The following is a 20,020-nucleotide window of genomic DNA, read 5'->3' on the forward strand; positions in this document are numbered from 1 at the left end:
AAGACAAAGACAGGCTGAGGAAATGTTCCAGATTAAAGAGACATGATTACTAAAAACAACTGTGATCTGGGATTGGATCCTGGACTTAAAAAGAAAAATGAAAAAAAAAAAGCTATAAGGACATTATCGGGGCAATTGGTGGTGAAATTGAATATAGACTGTGGATTAGATAGTAATATTGTATCAATGATAAATTCCCTGATATTGATCATTATACTGTGATTATGCAAGACAATATTCTTGTTCTTAGGAAATATGCACTGGACTATTTTGGGTTCAACGGCAGGATGGCTCCAATTTAATCTAAGATGGTTCAGAAGAATTGTGTGGTGTGTGTGTGTGTGTGTGTGTGTGTGGACAGACAGAGAATGAGAATGATAACAATGTAGCAAAGCACTGAGTAGAGTTCCCTGTGCTATACAGTAGGTTCACTTCGCTGTACAGCTGAAACTAACACAACATTGTAAAGCAACTATACTCCAATAAAAATTAATAAAAAATTATCTTCAAAGTTGCTATCAAGAAAAAACAATGTGGCAAAATATTAGTTATTGGTTCTTTTGACTATTCTTACAACTTGTCTGTAGGTTTGAAATTATATCAAAATAAACAATAAAAACAAAGAGAGCGAGAGAGAGAGAGGTCATGGGCCCAGTATGCAACTGGTGATTAATTAGCATTAGTGGTGATGGTTATTAGGAAAGCACTTATACCCCCAGCCCACAAGCCACATGATCCCTAGTTTCCTTTCATCATCAAGGAGCAGGGACCCTGGGCTCTGGAGCACAGCCGCAGTTTCAGAGAAATAGCAAATGCACCATGCTGGATCACCCCTAGGCTTCCCTGGGTCCTGTTAGCTGCCAGCCAGGAAGCGCCACCCTGGAGGCTGTCAGGGCTGTGGGAGGATGCCTTAGCGCCACCCTTACCTTCCTTTTGCTGCCATCCAGTCCGGCAAATTCAATCGTCTTCATGCCGGCATCAGCCCAGTATAGCCGCTGGGACCCATAGTCAATGGCTAATCCATTAGGCCACGTCAGATTAGAAGAGATGATGACCTGACGACCTGAGGCATCCATGCCAGCTCGTTCAATCTTGGGGCTTGCACCCCAATCCGTCCAATACATGTACCTGGGCACAGGCAAGGGAGGTCTTACAAGCCTTCCAGTTAATATCAGTGGGGATTCAGGGTTCCTAGGGTTTGAGGGTTTCTGCTTGCTACAGCTACCCCAGCCTCTTGCCTCAGTTCCCAGCCCCCTCCTGGGTTCTGGTCTTGTATCTCACATCCCTATCAAAAAGTACCCGAGGATCTTAAATGTTTCCTTGACTGGATGGATTAAATAATTACGATATATCAACTTAACAGAATTCTATATAACCATCAAGAAGAAAAAAATAGATCTATATAACCAAATGGAAAGATAGCTAAGATACATAGCCAAGTGAAAACCCAAGTTACAGAAGAGTATGCCACTGTTGTCAAACCAAAACTATCACCTCCACCGCTACATGTATGCGTACACATAGAAGAAAATCTGGAAAAAATACCCTAAACTGTTAACCATGGTTATTTTTGGAGAGTGAGATTATAGGGAATCTTCACTTTCTACAAACTTTTTTTTTTTTTTAAAAACAATGGATTACTTTGGTAAGCAGACCAAAAAACCAACCAAACAAACAAAAAAACAGAAAAAGAAAAAAATTTTTAAATGTAAAAGGTTTCCTTGTCCGTGAAGGAGACAAGAGTTGTCACGATGCTCTGTGGTTTCTACAGCTGCTCTTGCTTCCTTGGTGCGCCCGTAAGATTTAGCCACTCTCTCTAACCTCCAGACTCCCCTCTAGTACTCTGATCTGGGGGTGGGGAGAACTTGTTCCAAAGGGGCTGGTGCTCACCCGCCCATGGGTTCCACCACGATGTCCCGGGGACGATCAAGGTTTTCCCAGATGAGTACTGTTCTCATGCTGCCATCCGTGTTGGCCACTTCAATCCGGTCTGTCCCTACCAAGAAGTAAGAGGCAAAGACATTAACTAGTCTTGGTCATTCATCCTCTTACCTCCCATGCCCAGCACAGAGCATGGCATGCTGTAGATGCTCAAGAAATACTTTGTGATAAATGCGCAACGGATATTTAGTGAATTGAATTTCAAGAAGAAATTCAAGGAAGTGATCAGTTCCATTTCGTAGAAGAGTTAAGCCTTCCTCAACCCAAGCAACCCATTCTGTCCTATAATTTAAGGCCAATGCTTCTCAAACTTTAGTGTGCACAAAAACCAGAAGAGCTTGTCAAAGTACAGATTCCTGAACCTAACCCCCAAAGATTCCAATTCAGCAGGTCTGACGTGGGGCCCAAGAACCTGCATTTCTAACCAGTTCCCAGGTAATGCTGACGCTGATACTGCTAGGAACCACACTTTGATAGCTCTGGTTTAAGGCATTCCCCTTACCTCCCACACTTAACTGCCTAATAGAAAATGCCTCTTTTACCAAGACAGCAATGGAAGGAAAACCACGGGGCGTAGGTTCCTTATCTGAAATGACGCAAAGCATTCTCAAGCATCAGCTGCACAGCCGAAGTAGCCGCCACTTGAATGGCAAATGCCAAACCCTCAGGTGTGAGCTGCTAACTTCAGCTCTGCAGCAGCCCAACCACTCCTGACCTACCAAGGACTTCAGGTCAAGACAGAAATGGTCTAGGAGGGGCACTGGGCCCTTTGTACCCGAGGCCAGGGTTTTAAATAAGAGGATCCCAGAGAGCCAGGCCATAGTTGCCCTCTACATACCTGCATCTGTCCAGTACAGCTTGTTGGTGACCCAATCAATGGCCAGGCCTGCCGGGCTCTCCAAACTGGTATCCACTACCACCTAGGCAGGAAGCAAAGCTGTGTCACCAACTGGACTTACACCCCAGCTCTGGGGCCCAAACTCCACCAATTCACAGGCTGGCAAAGGTAGGGGAAGGAAGCCCTTACCCAGGAGAGGGTGAATTCCATCCCTCAATCTCTGCCCTCCCCGAGGGCCTGGGCCCATGCTGGGCCCTACCTCCTGTCCTGTTCCATCCCACTTGGCCCTGCTGATGGTGTCAGTGCTGACATCTGTCCAGTACACGTGGTCATCCCGGGAGTCCCAGTCAAGGGCCACAGCACTGCGCACGTCAGCCAGTGGGATGACATCGTCGGACAGGTCCTCTGTGTCGAAGCTGATCCGACGGATGTCCATCCTTCGGGCAAAAAGCAGGAACTTGTCAAGACCTGATCAAAGGCCGAAAGGGGTCTTCTTTTAATGCTCTAAATCCAATAACAATGACAGACACAGACGCTCACCTGTGTGACATCTGGTTCAATCACACTTCCTGGGGTCTGGTGCCCTTTGTCCCCTACTCTTCACACCTCAGGCCCCCTTTGAGCATCGGGCAGCCCGTGCTGGCACAATCAGACTTTAAGATCCAATGGAAGTAGACTTGACCAGGGCCCAGAGGTGCATCCTGTTTAAGTGTCTGTCAGCTTCATCTCAGCCTGCCTCTCCTGTTACTTTGCTCAGTCTCCTCTGATGTACTGGCTAGGTCACTGTCAAGCCCACCCTGCCTCTCTGCCTCCGTGTCCGCTTCAGGACTTCTGCTCCACTCTGTCATCTAGATCCCTTCTTCTCGCTCTCCACGACTTCAGCCAATAATGACTATTTGCAGAGCACTTACTCCTTGCCAGGCACCGAGCTTGGTGCTTTTCTTGCCTTGTCTCCTTTACCCTCATAACAACCCTTTGTGGTTTATGCCATTTTTATTCTCATTCTCTAGATAAGCAATCCTGAGGCTAACAGGGGCCAAGTAACTGGTCCAGGATCCCACAGCTACAAAGCACCGAAGCAGGGACTTGAACTCAGGTCTGACTCCAGAGGTGGAGCTCTGGCCACACCTCTATAGAGCTTCTTCCCAGGGGCTCTTCTCCATCCCCTGCCCCTATTCTTGTCTGTCTGAATATTTCCCAGTATACTATTCTGCTTGGAAAGGCACTTCCTGCCTAACTTTATCAGCTGTTTTCTTTTAAGCTCTGGGAAACCTTTAAGGGGAAGTTCCTTGCATCTCATTAAGACAACCATGGAAAAAGCTGGGCACAAAAGAAGGCAAGGAAATGAGGTTCTCAATCAAAGTGTGTTGAATGACCACTGCCCCTGCTCCTCTGAATAGTTTTCCTAATTTCACTCTCTCGAAAAGACCTAGATCCCAAGAGAAATTTGATTTTAACCAGAGATAAGAGGATCAGTGGGCATACAGCAGTAAATGAGAAGAGCTGTGATGTGTGAGGAATTACCCCAGCCCCTTGCTGGTTGTGCTATACATCTGGATCACTCCTCTCTGGACTATTCTTAGGAAAAAGCACCTGCACCACTGAGCTAGACAAGGTCACCCTCTCAAGGCAATACACCTTCAGGAGCTCAAAGGAAGCCAGAGTAGCAGTTCAGGGAGCCCCCTGGGAATCCCATCGTCTTTCACTCACTAGGCTCTTATTTATCCAGGGCTTATGTATACAGAGCACCATCAGAAGTCCTAATCTTACTCTATGGTTTAGGGGCTGAGAGAAGTCTGTAACAGGGTGAGGCTAAAGGTAAAGAGCTAGGAAACCATTCCCCTGCTTTGTAGAAGGGCCTGGAACCCTCTTGCTGCCTACAGACAAAGCATCCTGGGTGAAATGATACACAAGCCTGGCTGCAGAAGTTCATACTTGACTGGGTGGTGTTGCTGAGCCTTCAGGGACTACTGCTGGGCCCTCAGCCCTCAGCTTTGACATTGGAGCCCTCAGCCTCTTACATTCTTCCTCTCCAGGGGCTACCTGAGGAGCCCGGCTCCTCCCCACAACTGGCAATCCCTGAACTCCTATCCCTTGTTCCTTCCACCCACCCTCACAAGGCATGTCCATTGAGGCAGGTGCCCTAGACCCACTTACTCTGGGCACAGGCGTGGCTGCTGATCTTGCGGAAGCCAGTGGGGCAGGCACAGGTGTAGTTCTGTCCACTGGGCAGACACAGGTGGGTGCAGCCTCCGTTGTTGTCCCCACAGCGGTTTTTCCCTGCTCAAAAAGCCCAGAGCAAGAAGGTCAGGTAAGACCAAAGGTTGGGAGAAACGGTCCCAAGGCTAGTGAGTAGTGGTTTAGCAAGGGTGTGATTTCCCTCAAGGGAGGAGCTACGCCTTATTATTTTTTATATCTGCCTCACCTGTGAGCAGAGTGAATACCTGACACACAGGTAATGTCTGCATGCATTAGATGGGGACAGTGAAATTGAAAGTCTTTCATGGGCTTCCCTGGTGGCGCAGTGGTTAAGAATACGCCTGCCAATGCAGGGGATACGGGTTCGAGCCCTGGTCTGGGAAGATCCCACATGCCGCGGAGCAGCTAAGCCCGTGCGCCACAACTACTGAGCCCGTGTGCCACAACTACTGAGCCCACGTGCCACAACTACTGAAGCCCGCATTCCTAGAGCCAGTGCTCTGCAACAAGAGAAGCTGCCGCAATGAGAAGCCCACGCACCGCAATGAAGAGTGGCCCCCGCTCGCCGCAACTAGAGAAAGCCCGCGTGGCAACAAAGACCCAACACAGCCAAAAATAAATAAATAAAATAAATAAATTTATTTTTTTTAAAAAAAGAAAGTCTTTCATGAGTCTCAACGTTGTACTACCCTAAATGTCCAGCAGAGGGAGGGATTCGCCCACATCAGTGCTAATCTCAAATTTCCCCGCGGGAAACAATGGCAACTGTGACAGGTGCAAGGTTCTCAGAAGCACTGGAGGCCCACCAGGTGGGCGGTTTTTTACCTGCAGGCTGGCGCTGGGGGTGCAAGGTGTGGATGTCCATGGGGAAGTGCAGTTTGTTGCGAATGATCTCCTGGTTCTTGCCGGTAAATTTGTTAGCACTATTGATGCTCTTGGTGTGCCAGTCTGTCCAGTATAGGCTATCTTCAAACACGGTGATGGCAAAGGGATGCGGGAGGCCTGGGGGAAAGTCCAGGAGGACCTCAGTCTAGACATAGCCTGCCTGGTCTCTGGGCCCAGGCCCAGCAACTGTACAAATCTCACCCTCTGCCAAGGCTCCTGGGGGCTGGGACGGGGGAAGTAGGATAAGAGATAAAGGAGAGTGAAGGGAGGGCCTCACCCTGGCTAATGACAGCCTTGCGGTGACTCCCGTCCAGATCGGCCCTCTCGATGACATGGTGCTTAGCATCCACCCAGTACATACGACGCCCGGCATAATCAATGGTGAGGCCGTTGGGCCAGAAGAGATGGGTATCGGCGATGATGCGGCGTCCAGAGCCATCCATGCTGGAGGCCTCGATGCGGGGGGTGTTGCCCCAGTCTGTCCAGTAAATGGTACTGGGAATAGAAAAAAGGACATTGAGAGGAAGGCAGTAGAGGGTGGGTAAGTACCCAGGATAGTAATCAGGCAGGGGGCTTTCGTTGATTTAACCCAGGTGATTCCAACTGGTAGGAGATAGATTCTGTTTGGTCTGCAGAGCATTTTTTCAATATTTGAATTTAAATGTCTCTAGACAGGGCATGTATTCATTTAACAAAAAAATTTTTGGAGTACCTGCTACGAGCAGGGCATATCTATCTCGGGTATTGGGAGTGCAGCAGTGAACAAAACAGATAAAGATCCTGACCTTGTGGAACTGACAATATACTAGTGTGATACGACTTAGGACAAGCACTTTCTTCTTTGTCACAATGTCTACCACCGCCTTTTGTAATTTCACACACATGCACGCGTGCGCACACAGACACACGCTGTGTTTCTAAAACAGCTGACCTACAACTGTAGGATCTTAGAGGACACCCCCCTTGACTGACTGCACTTAAATTTTTTTTTTTAATATTTATTCATTTGGCTGTGTGGGGTCTTCGTTGCGGCACACGGGAGCCTTCGTTGTGGTGCTCGTTTGGGCGCATAGGGCTTCTCCCTAGTTGTGGTGTGCAGGTTTTCTCTTCTCTAGTGGTGGCGCACAGGCTCCAGGGCACATGGGCTCCAGAGCGCGTGGGCTCTGTAGTTTGTGGCACGTGGGCTCTCTAGTTGAGGCACACAAGCTCAGTAGCTGTGGCGCGCAGGCTTGGCTGCCCCGCAGCACGTGGGATCTCAGTTCCCTAACCAGGGATCGAACGTGCGTCCCCTGCATTGGAAGGCGGATTCTTTGCCACTGGACTACCAGGGAAGTCCCTGCATTTAATTTTCAAAAGCCAGAGGCTAAGAACTTCCACTTCAGGAGACCTTTCTTCTAATAATAAAATTATTAATTTTTATTTTATTTTATTTTTAAAGTAATGCCAGCTTCTTGCCATTCAACTTTGCCAGGTTTTTTTTTTTAATTTATTTTATTCTGATTTATTTATTTTTATTTTTTTTTTTGGTTGTGCCAGGTCTTAGTTGCAGCTCGCCAGCTCCTTTAGTTGCAGCACATGCGCTTTTTTTTTAGTTGCAGCTGGTGGGCTCCTTAGTTGTGGCAGGCAAACTCTTAGTTGCGGCATGCATGTGGGATCTAGTTCCCTGACCAGGGATGGAACCTGTGTCCCCTGCATTGAGAGGCGGATTCTTAACCACTGCGACACCAGGGAAGTCCCTATTAATTTTTATTAATTAGCTCAACCCTATGAACTAATAACAAAAATACTAAACATCTACCACTTATGTAATGTGTGTTATGCCATTTAAAATGCATCATCTCATTTAAGCTCTAATCTTCACACAGCTGTGAGGTAGGTATATTTTTTTGATCACCAGTTTAGAAATGAGTAAAATGGAGGCATAGAGAGATTCATTAGCCCAAGGCCATACAGCCAATTACTGAAGAGCTGTAAATCCAGGTGTGTCTGAGTGCACAGCCAAGGCTATTAACATCACACTGTGAGGATGCCCGCCCCCCACCCCACCCCCTACCAATAAAGTCTGGCCCAGGTGGCGGGGGAACTGTCCCTGGAGGTTGCATGAGGAACCTGGGAGCTTGAGCCACAGCTCACTCACCCCTCCATGGGGTGCAAGGCAATGGCCCTGGGCTTCTCAAGGTTCTGCCACAGCAGCACCTTCCGGTGGGCCCCGTCCAGGTTAGCCACCTCAATCCTTGATGTCCCCGAGTCGGTCCAGTAGAGTTTGTCATGGACCCAATCCACAGCCAGGCCCCCTGGTGGAAAGAGGCCATGGAAAATAGTCAGGGGTTCAGCCCAGGATCCTCTGTGCCATAGAAACAAGGGCAGCTCTTACACGAAGCCGTTTCTTGGGCCAGATACTCTTCTAACCATGTTACACACACTAACTCATTTAATCATCACAACAACTGTGTGAGCTAGGTACTATAATCCCCATGAAGGTGAAGATATTGAGGCACAGAGAAGTCAAGTAACTGTCCAAAGTCATGCATTTCCTCCTCTCAGCCAATCACATTCCACTTCACGAATCCTGGCTCCCTGACCCACACCCAGGGTCCCCGACTGCACTGGCCCAGGGGTTTACAAATTGTGGCTCAGGGGTTCGCGGAGGAACATCAGAAGTTCCATAAGCATTTGAGTCAAATATGCTCAATACCAAATTCTAACCCACTTCCCTTGCTTGTAGAATGGCCTGAGATTGCAAAGTGAGCTACTGTTTTTCTAATCTGCAAACATTTGGATAGATTTATCTGGGTTGATCGGAATATTCCTAATACTAAGCAATCAAAACAGAAGTCAGAATTAAATTGGATGCAAGGCTGATAGAGAATTTTAACAGTCATCCACAAATCTCTGATTTCAGATGGTTACATTCATCAAAACGGTCTCATTACTCTCGCTGATTGAGCTCATGTTTGCTTTACAACCAGCAAATGTTATAAACCTGAACCTATAAAATGAATGTAGACTAATGAATGTTTTCCATATTAGAGTTCCATCCAAGATTTCACTGCGAGAAGATGTTCCGCTGCCTAAGGTTTGTAGCCACTCGCCTGTTCCTTCCTCGATGGCTCTGCATGTGGTGTGGCCCTGCCCCTCCCCACGGGGCCTCGTTCCCTACCTGGGCTCTCGAGCCCTGTAGACACAACCTCTTCCACATTGCTGCCATTGAGGTTGGCGCGGAGGATCCGGTCCAGGGTGACATCGGACCAGAAGACAAGCTCACGCCGGTGGTGGAAGTCGAGGGCGATGGCGTTCTCCAGGTTGTTGAGCAGCAGTGTGTACTCAGAGCGGTGCGGCAGCACCTGCCGGATGTCGATGCGGTTGGCGAACAGTAGCACCGGCTCCGGCCCTGGGACGTGGCATAGAAATGGGGCCCCCGCCGGGCTCCAGAGCTGCCCCTGGCAACCACCAGCGTGCACCCCCAGCTCCAGGGGGCCCCTAGCCCGCTAGGGCACGTCCCAAGCTGTTAGCATCAGCGCTAGAAGGGTGGGAGCCTGCAAAGTACACATCCCACCCCAGCGGGGTTTTGCTTGGGGCTCAGGATGCAATTCATAGCTCCATTTTACTGCGATGGAAACAGCTAACTCTCGGCAAATCTCCAAGCACCGGAGCACCTGGCTGCCAGGCTCAGTCCTCTGCCCACCCAGCCAAACGCCAACACCCCTTACCCAGAGCCTTGCAGCTGCGCCGGTCAGGCCGGAGTTCGTAGCCTGCTTCGCACCAGCACTGGAAAGCCCCCTCGCTGTTGGTGCAGCCCTGGCTACAGTACCCCTCCTCGGCACATTCATTCACATCTGTGAGGACGGAACGTGGTCAGGAGATCTCTGTTCTGCCATCCTCCCACCCCAACTGCCTAGCTGACGAGCTGCTTCCCTGCCCACATATCCATCTACTTTCCAGGCCTAGTGGGAAGACTATATAACAAGTGGTCAAGGGCTTCGAGTTCACTCCGAGCTGGGCTGGAATCCCAACTCTGCTAACTCACCTCTCTGAGCTTCCGTTCCCCCACCTTTGAAATGGGAAGGATAACAATCCCTACCTCCAGGGCTATTGGGATCATGATATGAGGTTACGCCCATCAAATGCCTGACCCATCGGAAACACAGCTGCCTGGCCCCGCTCCCACCCAGGCCCCAGCTCACCCTGGCACGTGCGTCCGTCCTCGATGAGCCGGTAGCCTGTGTGGCAGGTACACTGCACTGCCCCCCGCACCGTCTGGCACTTCTGCGTGCAGCCACCGTTGTTAACATTGCAGTTCTCCTCACCCGTCCGGGGCCCTGTGCCAGCCAAGCCAGAGATGGGAGTTGAGCCCAGAATCCTCCCCCAGACAGCCAACTTGGCATTCCACCTGGACCACGAAGAACAGCTCCTGAGGCTGCAAGAGTCACTGGGGAGGCTTCTCTTTGAAGCGTATGGGCGGGGCTCAGCCACAAACCACGGGTGGGCGCGCCCGGGGGGACACTCACGGCAGCTCTGCTGTGGGCTTTCGTCGCTGCTGTCCCCACAGTCATTGACCCCATTGCACAGCTTCCTCTGCCCGATGCAGCGCCCATTCCTACACAGGAACTGGTCCGAGGCACAGTGGGGGCTTCCTGGAGAGGGAAGGAGGAAAATGGGGAGGGAGGGAGACCCAGGTCACATCAGGGCAGGGCTTGGGTCAACAAAAGGATGGGAGCCTGTCATTTTCTAGGGTGAGCTGGAGACAGATGAGACTCAAGGTGGGAGGGTCGGGGTCCAAGGCAGGAAACAGCTCAGACAGGGCTGGCTGAATGTCTGCATGTGTTTTCTCCCCAGGACACCGCAGCGGGATGGTGAGGGGTGTGGGACAGAATGAGAGAGCACATCCATGTGTCCAGCACCGGTGTGGCTAGGGGAGGGGGCATGGGGGCTGTCAGCCAGAGAGCAGTCCTTGCTCACGAGGCCAGAGCACCAGGCAGCGGCCACGTGTGAGTTAGAATGTGAGAGGCCATTGAAACTCCCAGCCCTGATACTGTGTTCCAGGCCATGAGGCTGCAGGTCAACAGATGCACCTGGATTTGACACTGGTAACAGAAAAGAGCAGGAAAAATCCAGGCCATGGGCAAGATCTGACTAAAGCATCACCTTGGCCCAACTGGAAAGGCAGCAGTAACACCCGCTTCCCACCCCTATCCTCCAACCCACCTATGGGTTAACGGGCCTGGGGTACCCCTGGGAGGCTCTACCTGTGTTCTCACAGTTCTCTTCATCGCTGTTGTCCGCACAGTCGTCCTCCCCATCACAACGCCAGGACAGACGGACGCAGCGGCCTGACCGACAGCGGAACTGTTCCGCCGTACATATGGAGGTGGCTGGGCAAAGCAAAGGTCTAATGAAAGCCTGGCCCCACTTCAGCCCGAAGCACCACCCTGCCACCCCAAAATGCACTTTATGCCAGCACCCACGCCACTCTTCTTGACACCAGTGCCACAGCTGGTCTATACGGCATCTCTGTGGGAATTGGAAAAAGGTGCCTTTTCCTCAAGACACTTTACTGCCATCTGCTGGAAAACTGCCATGATGACTATATAAATCTATAGAGTTATGGAAGATATGTCTACTGTGGGACTGGCATCCTTTGCACCTAGCACCTCTGGGCCATGCCCAACCTACACGACTGCACATGGTGGTCCTGTCCTAACTGTCTTCAAGCTTCACCGGTGGTGGCCTCTCTCTATTTCCAGCCCGGACCGTTGGCACCGCCCCCCACTCACTGCAGTTGCGCTCATCAGACTGGTCATCACAGTCCGCGTCGCCATCACAGCGCCAGCCTGCGTTTATGCACAGGCCACTGTCACACATGAACTCCCCAGAGCGGCACGGCTGGTGGGAGGCTGCGGAAACACGATAGGCTTCTGTCTCTAGCTAGTCCCTGCACCCAGTGTCCCATGGCAGACCAGAAAGCCCCAGCCCCAGCCCCCAGGCTCTTCCATCTTTGCTCAGTAGGGACCAGGGAATCCGAAAGCTCGTCCCCTGAGCTCCTGACCCAGGCGGCACCTGTGCCTTGCCACCCCAGGTGTTCCTCCCAGCCTGGCCTCCCCTCCCCCACCCAGCTGGCCAGAGCACTCACAGCAGTCAGACTCGTCCGACCAGTCTCCGCAGTCATCATCGCCATCGCAGTGGTAGATATCGAGGATGCAGCGGCCGTAGGCACACTGGAACTCCTCCAGGTTGCAGGGCGGCACTGGCACTGCCGAGGCTGGAAGGAGGGCAGGGGCGGGGAGGGGAATACACTCAGTCCTGGACAGAGGAGAGGGGCCCTGACTCCTCAAAGGAGCAAGATGCTCAGATAAAGAAACCAGGTTTCATTTGGGATGGCCCTTATAGACTCCCATATTCTGGTGGACCAAAGGGAGACCTCCCTTCCCACCTGGGGAACCTGTTCCCTCCCTGGCTCAACCTAGGAGGAGCCGCTTCTTAAGAACCCACCCTCCTTGCCCACTGTTCATGCACTCCTCAGCCTGGCCCTCAGCCCATGGGATGGAGCTCTCTGCCCCATCCCAGCCCAAGAGCCTGAGTTCTGGGGCCACTCACGACAGCTCTCCTCGTCAGAGCCATCTTTGCAGTCGGTGTCACCATCGCAGTACCAGTGCTCAGCGATACAGCTTCCATCACTGCAGCGGAATTCCTTGTCGGAGCACTTGCGCATGTCTGGGGGGACGCAATGGGACAGCAATCCTGCAGGAGCCCCACCGGCAACCCTCCTGCAATCCTCCCTGACTCCCATCCTCACTGCCCCTGGGAGTCTGACCCAGGCCCTGCAAGACACCACAGATTCGGGGCAGACTCCCGAGGGGAAAGCCGCAGCCCTGGAGAGATTGGGCCTCAGGCTCCTATTCTGTGGTTCCTGGGGCGTCTGGCTGCTCTGCCCCTCCTGCTCTCCTCCAGGCACCTGGGTGGTTCAAGGTTCGGGCAGTGCCAGAGACCCTGCTGCTCTTTCCCCCCATGGCCATGCCATCCACCAGCCACCCCGCCTGCCTCCCCGGAGCACCGCTCACCACACTGCTCATCGCTGTTGTCACCACAGTCATTGTCACCATCGCAGTGCCACAGGCTCCGGATGCAGTAGCCATTCTGGCAGGGGAACTCGTCTTCCTCACACTCCCGCGGGGCTGTGGGCACAGAGCGGTCAGGCCGCTACAGGCAGTGGGGTCAGCACCTGGGAGCCCAGCAGAAAGCCTTGCAGAGCAGAGCAGCCAAAGCAGCTCTGATGCTTCCCAAGGGAGCCTAGGAGGTGGCTGTCTCTGGGGGCTTATCTGACCAAGAGAAGAGGTGGGAGGACAAGAGCCAAAGACCACGGGCTGGGGCATCATTTTCTTTTTCTTTCTTTTTTTTTTTTTTTTTTAAGTCTTATTGAATTTGTTACAATACTGCTTCTGTTTTATGTTTTGGTTTTTTGGCCGCGAGGCATGTGGGATCTTAGCTCTCCGACCAGGGATTGAACCTGTACCCCCTGCATTGGAAGGCCAAGTATCTACCTCTGGACTGCCAGGGAAGTCCCTGGGGCATCATTCTCTGATTGAAAATTGATGGAACCTGCCCAGCCCCGCCAGCACTCACGACAGTCCTGCTCGTCCGAGTCGTCCTCACAGTCGTTGTCTCCGTCGCACACCCAGGAGCGGCGGATGCACTTGCCATTGTCACAGTGGAAGTCAAGAGGGGAGCAGGTGGGGAGCACTGAGTCCCGGCAAAAGAAGGGAAACGAGCATCAGTCTGGTGCACGTACTCAGGCAGGCTCAACCGGGCCAGAAATCCTTTCCTGACTCCCTGTCTGAATTACAGTCCTTCCTCACAGACTCCTACGCCTGCCCCCAGCGGATGGAGAACCAAGCAGAAACAGCAGTTAAGAAGCCAGAGTTTTCTCAGGGAGTGGTGGTCAGGGATTCAGAAGGCAGAAGAGCCCAAGGAGCTCAAAACCACTAGGAAAGCAGTTAAGGAAAACATGAAAAGACAAACAAAAGTATTTTTCCCCATTTCCTCTTATTAAATGATGATTGACACACCTGGGCTCAATTTCAAGTTCGAGAACGCATCACTTATCACACAAGCCAGTTACCCTCTCTGAGCTACAGGTTCTTTGACTGTACAATGGGGATAATTATAATTGACTCAGCGAGGTCTTTTGAGACCTCAAAAGTGCTACATGAAAGTGAGCCATTTACCATCATCACAATTAGCTAAACTGGTTAGGGTTAATAAGGTCCAGGTTGTAGCTTCACTCTTATGAGACTAATTAGCCTCCCTCAGATATAGGTGCTGCAGGGTGGAGACTGCACCCCTGAATCCAGACAAGTAACTGGCTCAGGAGTAATATTACTACATATCCAAGACAGGATACCCTAGCCTGTTGTGCATGTTACTACACTAGGGGAAAGGGGAGATTTAATGAGAATATGTGATTTCTTACAAAGTTTATGTTATTTGAAAAGGTGTGATTACACTGAATACCAACATAAGAAACACAGAAATACTCGGCATCCACGTATAGTATGCACATTTTAAAATGCACAGATATGCAATACAGATATACATATTCACATAAATACAGAGAGATCTATTTAATTAAAGAGACCACCTGTAACTTCAAACGTTTTCTCCTGTACTTGTTTCAAAGTTTGTTTTATTGGCCACACGTGCACGGAAATATGGGCAATACGGGAGGGCTGAAGCCATATATACTGTGAAGAAACCACCCATCTGTTAATATCTGTCACCCTCGAGAGAGTCCAACTCTGAGTCTGACACAGCTGATGCACAGAACACACCATCACACCTGTCCTTGCTCCCTCACACCTTCTACCACTTCCCATCGTCCCGTGGGGAGGTTCTTACTACATCCGTCCTCATCGCTGTGGTCTCCGCAGTCGTTGTCTCCATCACATTGCCACTGGGCGGGGATGCAGGTACACTCGCCGAGGGCACTCACCGCACACGTGAAGTGGCTCCGACCACAAGCACACTCGGGGCTGCTGGCTAGGCCTGGGCAGAGGGAAGAGGAACCAGTGAGGGCTCAGCTCCCACCCAACCAAAGCCCATTCTAGGGGGGCAAGGTAGAGGAGCCAAGTCTAGGAGCACCGTCACCCAGGAGGCCACAGTGATGCTGCAGGGAGGTGTGGACCATGGAATCGTGCCTTCCTCCTCCTCCAAGGCACAAATGGTCAAGAAGGTACCCTCTGACTTTGGGCTCACAAACAGTCCAGTATCCCCTCTATGACAGGGTTTTTTTGCACACCCCCCACCAAAGGCCCAGTGACAAATGATGCCACCTAGAGGGCTGGTGGTCTTGAGGAAGGGGAGCCGGGGACAGCATGGGCGATGTAGAAAGGTTTCCATATCCTTCCCTCCAAAACTAGGTGGAGTTATGGATGCTTTTGCCTCTACCCAGGACCAGGACATTGGTCAGGGAGAACAAGAAATAAGAGGGGAATTAAAATGCTGGAGCCCCTTTAGGGATAAGAAATCACACGAGGGAGCAGGGAGCAGCAGGCCCTGCTGTGAGTCCCCGAGTCAGAACTCGTTTTAAGGAGGGTGACCAGGAGAAGCAGGACCGGGAACCCAGGCTGCCTCAGGGCAGGGCGACTGGGACCAGTCAGGGCCTTCTGGTCTGCGGGACTGGCCACAGCCTGGAGGAAGGATGGCAGAAGCAGCCCCTCCCGCAGCCTCCGCAGCACGCTGCTGGGCTTCCCCATTGAGCATCCAGCTATCTGCCTGGCCAAGTCCCATGACCGGCTGCTGTGCCCCCTCCCCAGCGTGCCCAGCAGGATGCCCTGGGATGGCGTGTGAATGGCTCGGTGCCCCCGCTCCAGCCTCAGCTGGAACAAAGGGTTCTGCCAGGGTCACTCTCCCCCCTCCCAGCATTCATCTAACCCGCTGGGCTGCTGCAGCTGGGAAAGAAGGGGGTCACCTCTCCCTTGCTCATCTCCTCCGCTTGCTTTCTTCTCCCTTTCCTCCCCTCAGCTGGGCCCTGCTCTCAGGCTGGGCTGGAACAGGGAAGGAGTCAGCTCTCGAATTGCCACCCCGCTTCCTTTCCTATTTACAGGGCCCAGCTTCTCTCTCGGCTCATCTCCTTGACTACATCCTCACCTTGCATTATATTACTCGGGCCAGCTTAGGGTTTAGGGCCCAGAATGAAAGGGTGGACTGTTATTCCCACCAAAAGCAAAGGGGGAGCCCTAGACCCCTCCCTCTCCACTTCAACCCCAAGGATAAGTGTAAGCATAAAGCAGGGGTCGGTCCCTAACCTGCAAATGGATGGGAGGGACGGCCAACCTTTGGGATCTGTGAACCCCTGAAACTACAGGCAAAGTGTACATTTCTGGAGTGAAGGACCACAGCTTTCACCCAATCTTCAACTGAGGCCTTGCCCTCCCCTCCACATGCTAAGGGAATCAGCTGCCCTAGAAAAGATGCAGGATTTCCTGCAGAAGCCACGGGAATCCATCTGAAAGGAGCAGCATCTCCATACCTCATAGGAAGGCCCTACTCCAAGCCCAGCACTCCTGTCTCTCCAGATCTCTCTGCAAGTACAGGACAGAGGATTCTTCCCAGGGAAGCACTGAAGACCCAGCCCCATCCTCTTGGGCCTGTTCTGAGAGCACTGAGAAGGGATGAGGGCTTTTTTCACTCAGACCCTGGGCACCAGAGCCTGAGGAACTTTTGTAAGTTTGACCAGCTCATCACAGCTAAAGGCGCTGCTTTAGGGAACTCTGGCTGGGATGAAAGAGCAATGACTAAGTATTCCAGAGGACTCCATGCCATGGGGCTCACCACCAAGACGCTGATCTCCTTCACGGGGAAGAATGGTGAAGAGGAAGAATAAGGCTAAGAATAATGCTAAAAATCATCCCAATGAGGGATGATTTTTCTCCTTCATTGAAGACTGGCCTCAGTTGAAGATTGGGGGGCATTTGGCAATGCATGATGACATTTTTGGCTGTGACTGGTGGTACTGGCAGCATCTAGAGGATAAAGGCCACAGATGCTGCTAAATATCCTACAATGTACGGGACAGGCGCCCACAACAAAGAAGTTATCCAGCCTAAAATGTCAATGGAGGCTGAGAAATGCTGCTAGCCACGCACAGCAGGGAGCGGGGCCGCACCAAGGAGGAGATCAGGGTAAGGGGGTGACAAGAATGGAGAGGAAGAGGGGGCACTGGGGGGAGAGGAGGAGGAAACACTGGACCTGGAGCGGACAGAGCTGGGTCCCACTGACCAGCTGTGCCACCCTGTACGAATCCCGTATCCCCTTAGCCTGTTTCCTTGTGTGTAAAAAAAGCCACAAGGGCTGGACATGAAGATAAATGTGAAAGAGGCTAACCTCCTGCCTGGGAACACCAAGGATGCTCCACAAATGCATGCTGGGGGTGTGCGGGCATGAGGATTTGGGGGCTAGCTTTTTCTGAAAGGCCTTGATTTTAAGAACCTGAGTACCAGGAGCAGGAGGTCAAGGACAGCAGCATTTTAGGCTGCATGCAAGTCAAAAGGAATCCAGAAGGTAAAAGAGGAGCCTTCAGGGTTTTTTTTAGCCTCCCCCTGCCCCACTTTTGGCTGAGTGATAGCAGAAGTCCTGAGTTTCCCCTGCAGACTTCAGGAACAAAGCATTCCATCCAGTGGGCATCAAGTTAGTTGCTGAAGAGTCACGACTTCCTGCATGTCAGAGCAACATCTGAAGGTCAGGCAGCCGGCGACAGGCAAACTCTTGGCTTGGGTGTTCATACAGTAAACAGACACATTATACTCCAAACCCCAGCCTTTCTGGACAACTGCTGCCCCTCTGGGACCCTGGGAGGTGGAATTCTGCCTTTTCACTCAAGTCCTGGCTGTGATCATAAAGGACAGCTTTTAACCCTTTTTAACTAAAAGAATGGTGAGTGAAGAAAGGATACAAATGACTGCGGGTGGCAAAACGCGGTCTTCATTTTAAGAAGTGTTCGGTTAGAACACTCAGCTGTGCTTCTGGCCTTGAAAGCTATTTGCCAGCTGCACTGCAAGCTACAGTGGCCTCAAAGGGCATGGAACCTTCAACCTAATGCAATTCAACATGGAAAAGACCTCCTCCCAAAGTGTTCACTATCCCTGATCATCAAGTTATCCAGCTTTTAGGATACATGGTAATGTGCTCAGAGGGCCCTCCTGGGAGGTTAACCAAAATCTCAGCCATCTGACCACCTTCTCACTGCTTTCTTCAGAAGGAAAGCAGGGAAACGCCCATCTGCTTACACTACCAGACACAGTGTAATATGTGAGAGAACACAGATTCTTGAGTCAGAGAGGCTGGAGTTCAAGTCCTGGTTCTACACTAACTCTACAACTTTGAGCAAGTTAGTTAATGCCTCTGAGTCTCAGTTTCCTCATCCATAAACTGGGAATAACAACAGTTCTACCGCAAAGGGTTTTGTAAAGATTAAATTAAATAATCCATGTAGACTGCTTAGCGCAGGGCTGGCACACAGCAAAAGCTTCATAAAAATACAGCCATCATTTACGGAGTACTTACCATGTGCCCTCCAAATACTTTTCTAAGTGCTTTTCTTATGCCACATCATTGAATGCTCTCAACAACCCTGGGAAGTGGCACTGTTATTATTATCACCACCTTACAGTTGAGGACACTGAGACATAGGGAGGGGAAGTCTGTTGACAGGTCACACAGATACTAAGGGTTGGAGTCAGCATTCACACACAGGCAGGTCAATTCCAGATCCTCTGCTCTTAATCTCTTCATGAATACTGCCTCTTAATAAGTGGTATTGCTATTTTGAGAATTTCCAATACCCTGAGATCAAAACAGGGGATTTATAATACTGGGATTTTTGGGTCCTTCTTTCTGCATTCTGGATTGGCAAATGTGCAGTGAGTTTATGGATCTCAAGCAGTGACCTCTCCTTCTGGCTACTGCTGAGGCTAAGGACCAATTTCCCTTGCCCTAAGGTAAAGTAGTGAAGCAAGGAGAGTATGGAACCCTAGTCCTTTGAAAGAGTGCCTCGGTACTGTGTTGGTCCAGAAAAGGGCAGGGCTTTAGACAACAAATGATTATGTTTTGCAGTTTTTCTTGACAGTTTGCAAGCTACTTCTGCATACACACTTGCATTCTCATTTAATCATTACAGTACTACCCATTTAATTGGTAAGATCACCTACTTTGGCCAAGGTCATGGGGTGAGTAGGAGAGCCAGGATGGCAGCCCCATTCGGACCCTTAGACCAATATTCTTCTCTTAATATGATCTCAGAATCTGGACTTTCCATAAAGCTTCCCACTGATGCACACTCAAGTTAGAGAGGCACTGCTGGGAATTCCCTGGCTGTCCTGTGGTTAGGACTCTGTGCTCTCACTGCCGAGGGCCCAGATTCGATCCCTGGTCAGGGAACCAAAATCCCGCAAGCCACGAGGCACAGGCAAAAAAAAAAAAAAAAAAAAGAGAGGCACTGCTCCCGACTACCCCATAGAAAGCTCAGCTCAAGGTGGACCACACCTGTCACTTGGAGGCCCAAGGTGTACAGTGACTATACACAGCTACAGAGCAGCTTTTTCAGGTTGAACCAGAAATGAGAAGGCTTAAGGGGTGTTCTGTGAGTGTTGGGATATGACAGCTACCCCAACGTGGAAGGGATTACAGTGGGGAAGGGAGGAATCATCACTCATATAAGTGAAGGATGTTTTTTTTCACAACATACCAAAGCTCTCTTCTCTTCTCCTAACAACTGGCAGCAACGGTGAAGATATAAACCTTATTTAATGAGGATAAGTTATTTGGAATGACTCTGAACTACATCCAGGCCAATCAAGGGACCAATCCACTGATTTCAGCTCCTTGGGCAGCTTACTCAGTAAGCGTCTCTCACTGAAAGGGAAGCCCATGCAGCGAGACAAGACTGACATAACCGAAAGGGGTGGCAGCCAAAAGCCACATGGAAATGGATCTAGTCTCACCCAAGAGATACCTGCAGTCTGGAGAGACTCGGGTAGCTATACAGCCACTGTTTGAGAGGACAGAGCTTGCACAGAAAACATTGGCACCAATACCAAACAAGGTAAATGGCTGGCAGTAGAAGGAGGCCAGGACATGAACCCTTTCCTGATGCTGCCCCACCTG

At 51.0% G+C, this 20,020-nt stretch overlaps 1 protein-coding gene across 8 annotated transcripts in view; it reads right to left on the reverse strand.

Moving 5' to 3' along the window:
• The window catches only part of LRP4 (LDL receptor related protein 4), a 57,692-nt gene that overhangs the window by 29,926 nt on the left and 7,746 nt on the right, over positions 1-20,020 (reverse strand). For 4 of the 8 annotated variants that reach the window (XM_082410661.1, XM_082410662.1, XM_082410665.1 and 1 more), the window contains exons 2-20: positions 14,756-14,902; positions 13,484-13,600; positions 12,922-13,035; positions 12,458-12,574; positions 11,994-12,122; positions 11,638-11,757; positions 11,110-11,235; positions 10,372-10,497; positions 10,048-10,182; positions 9,574-9,699; positions 9,024-9,254; positions 8,001-8,157; positions 6,141-6,358; positions 5,804-5,980; positions 4,937-5,059; positions 3,039-3,247; positions 2,780-2,861; positions 1,891-1,996; positions 927-1,128 (exon numbers count right to left, since the gene is read on the reverse strand). In XM_082410661.1, the coding sequence (XP_082266787.1) occupies positions 927-1,128; positions 1,891-1,996; positions 2,780-2,861; positions 3,039-3,247; positions 4,937-5,059; positions 5,804-5,980; positions 6,141-6,358; positions 8,001-8,157; positions 9,024-9,254; positions 9,574-9,699; positions 10,048-10,182; positions 10,372-10,497; positions 11,110-11,235; positions 11,638-11,757; positions 11,994-12,122; positions 12,458-12,574; positions 12,922-13,035; positions 13,484-13,600; positions 14,756-14,902 (2,762 nt within the window). Of the gene's footprint in view, positions 1-926; positions 1,129-1,890; positions 1,997-2,779; positions 2,862-3,038; positions 3,248-4,936; positions 5,060-5,803; positions 5,981-6,140; positions 6,359-8,000; positions 8,158-9,023; positions 9,255-9,573; positions 9,700-10,047; positions 10,183-10,371; positions 10,498-11,109; positions 11,236-11,637; positions 11,758-11,993; positions 12,123-12,457; positions 12,575-12,921; positions 13,036-13,483; positions 13,601-14,755; positions 14,903-20,020 lie in introns of those variants that run through there. The other 4 variants (XM_082410663.1, XR_014250324.1, XM_082410664.1 and 1 more) reach the window with 4 other exon arrangements.

The sequence above is a fragment of the Balaenoptera physalus genome, assembly GCF_965194825.1.
Source record: "Balaenoptera physalus genome assembly, chromosome: 10".
Lineage (NCBI taxonomy): Eukaryota > Metazoa > Chordata > Mammalia > Artiodactyla > Balaenopteridae > Balaenoptera > Balaenoptera physalus.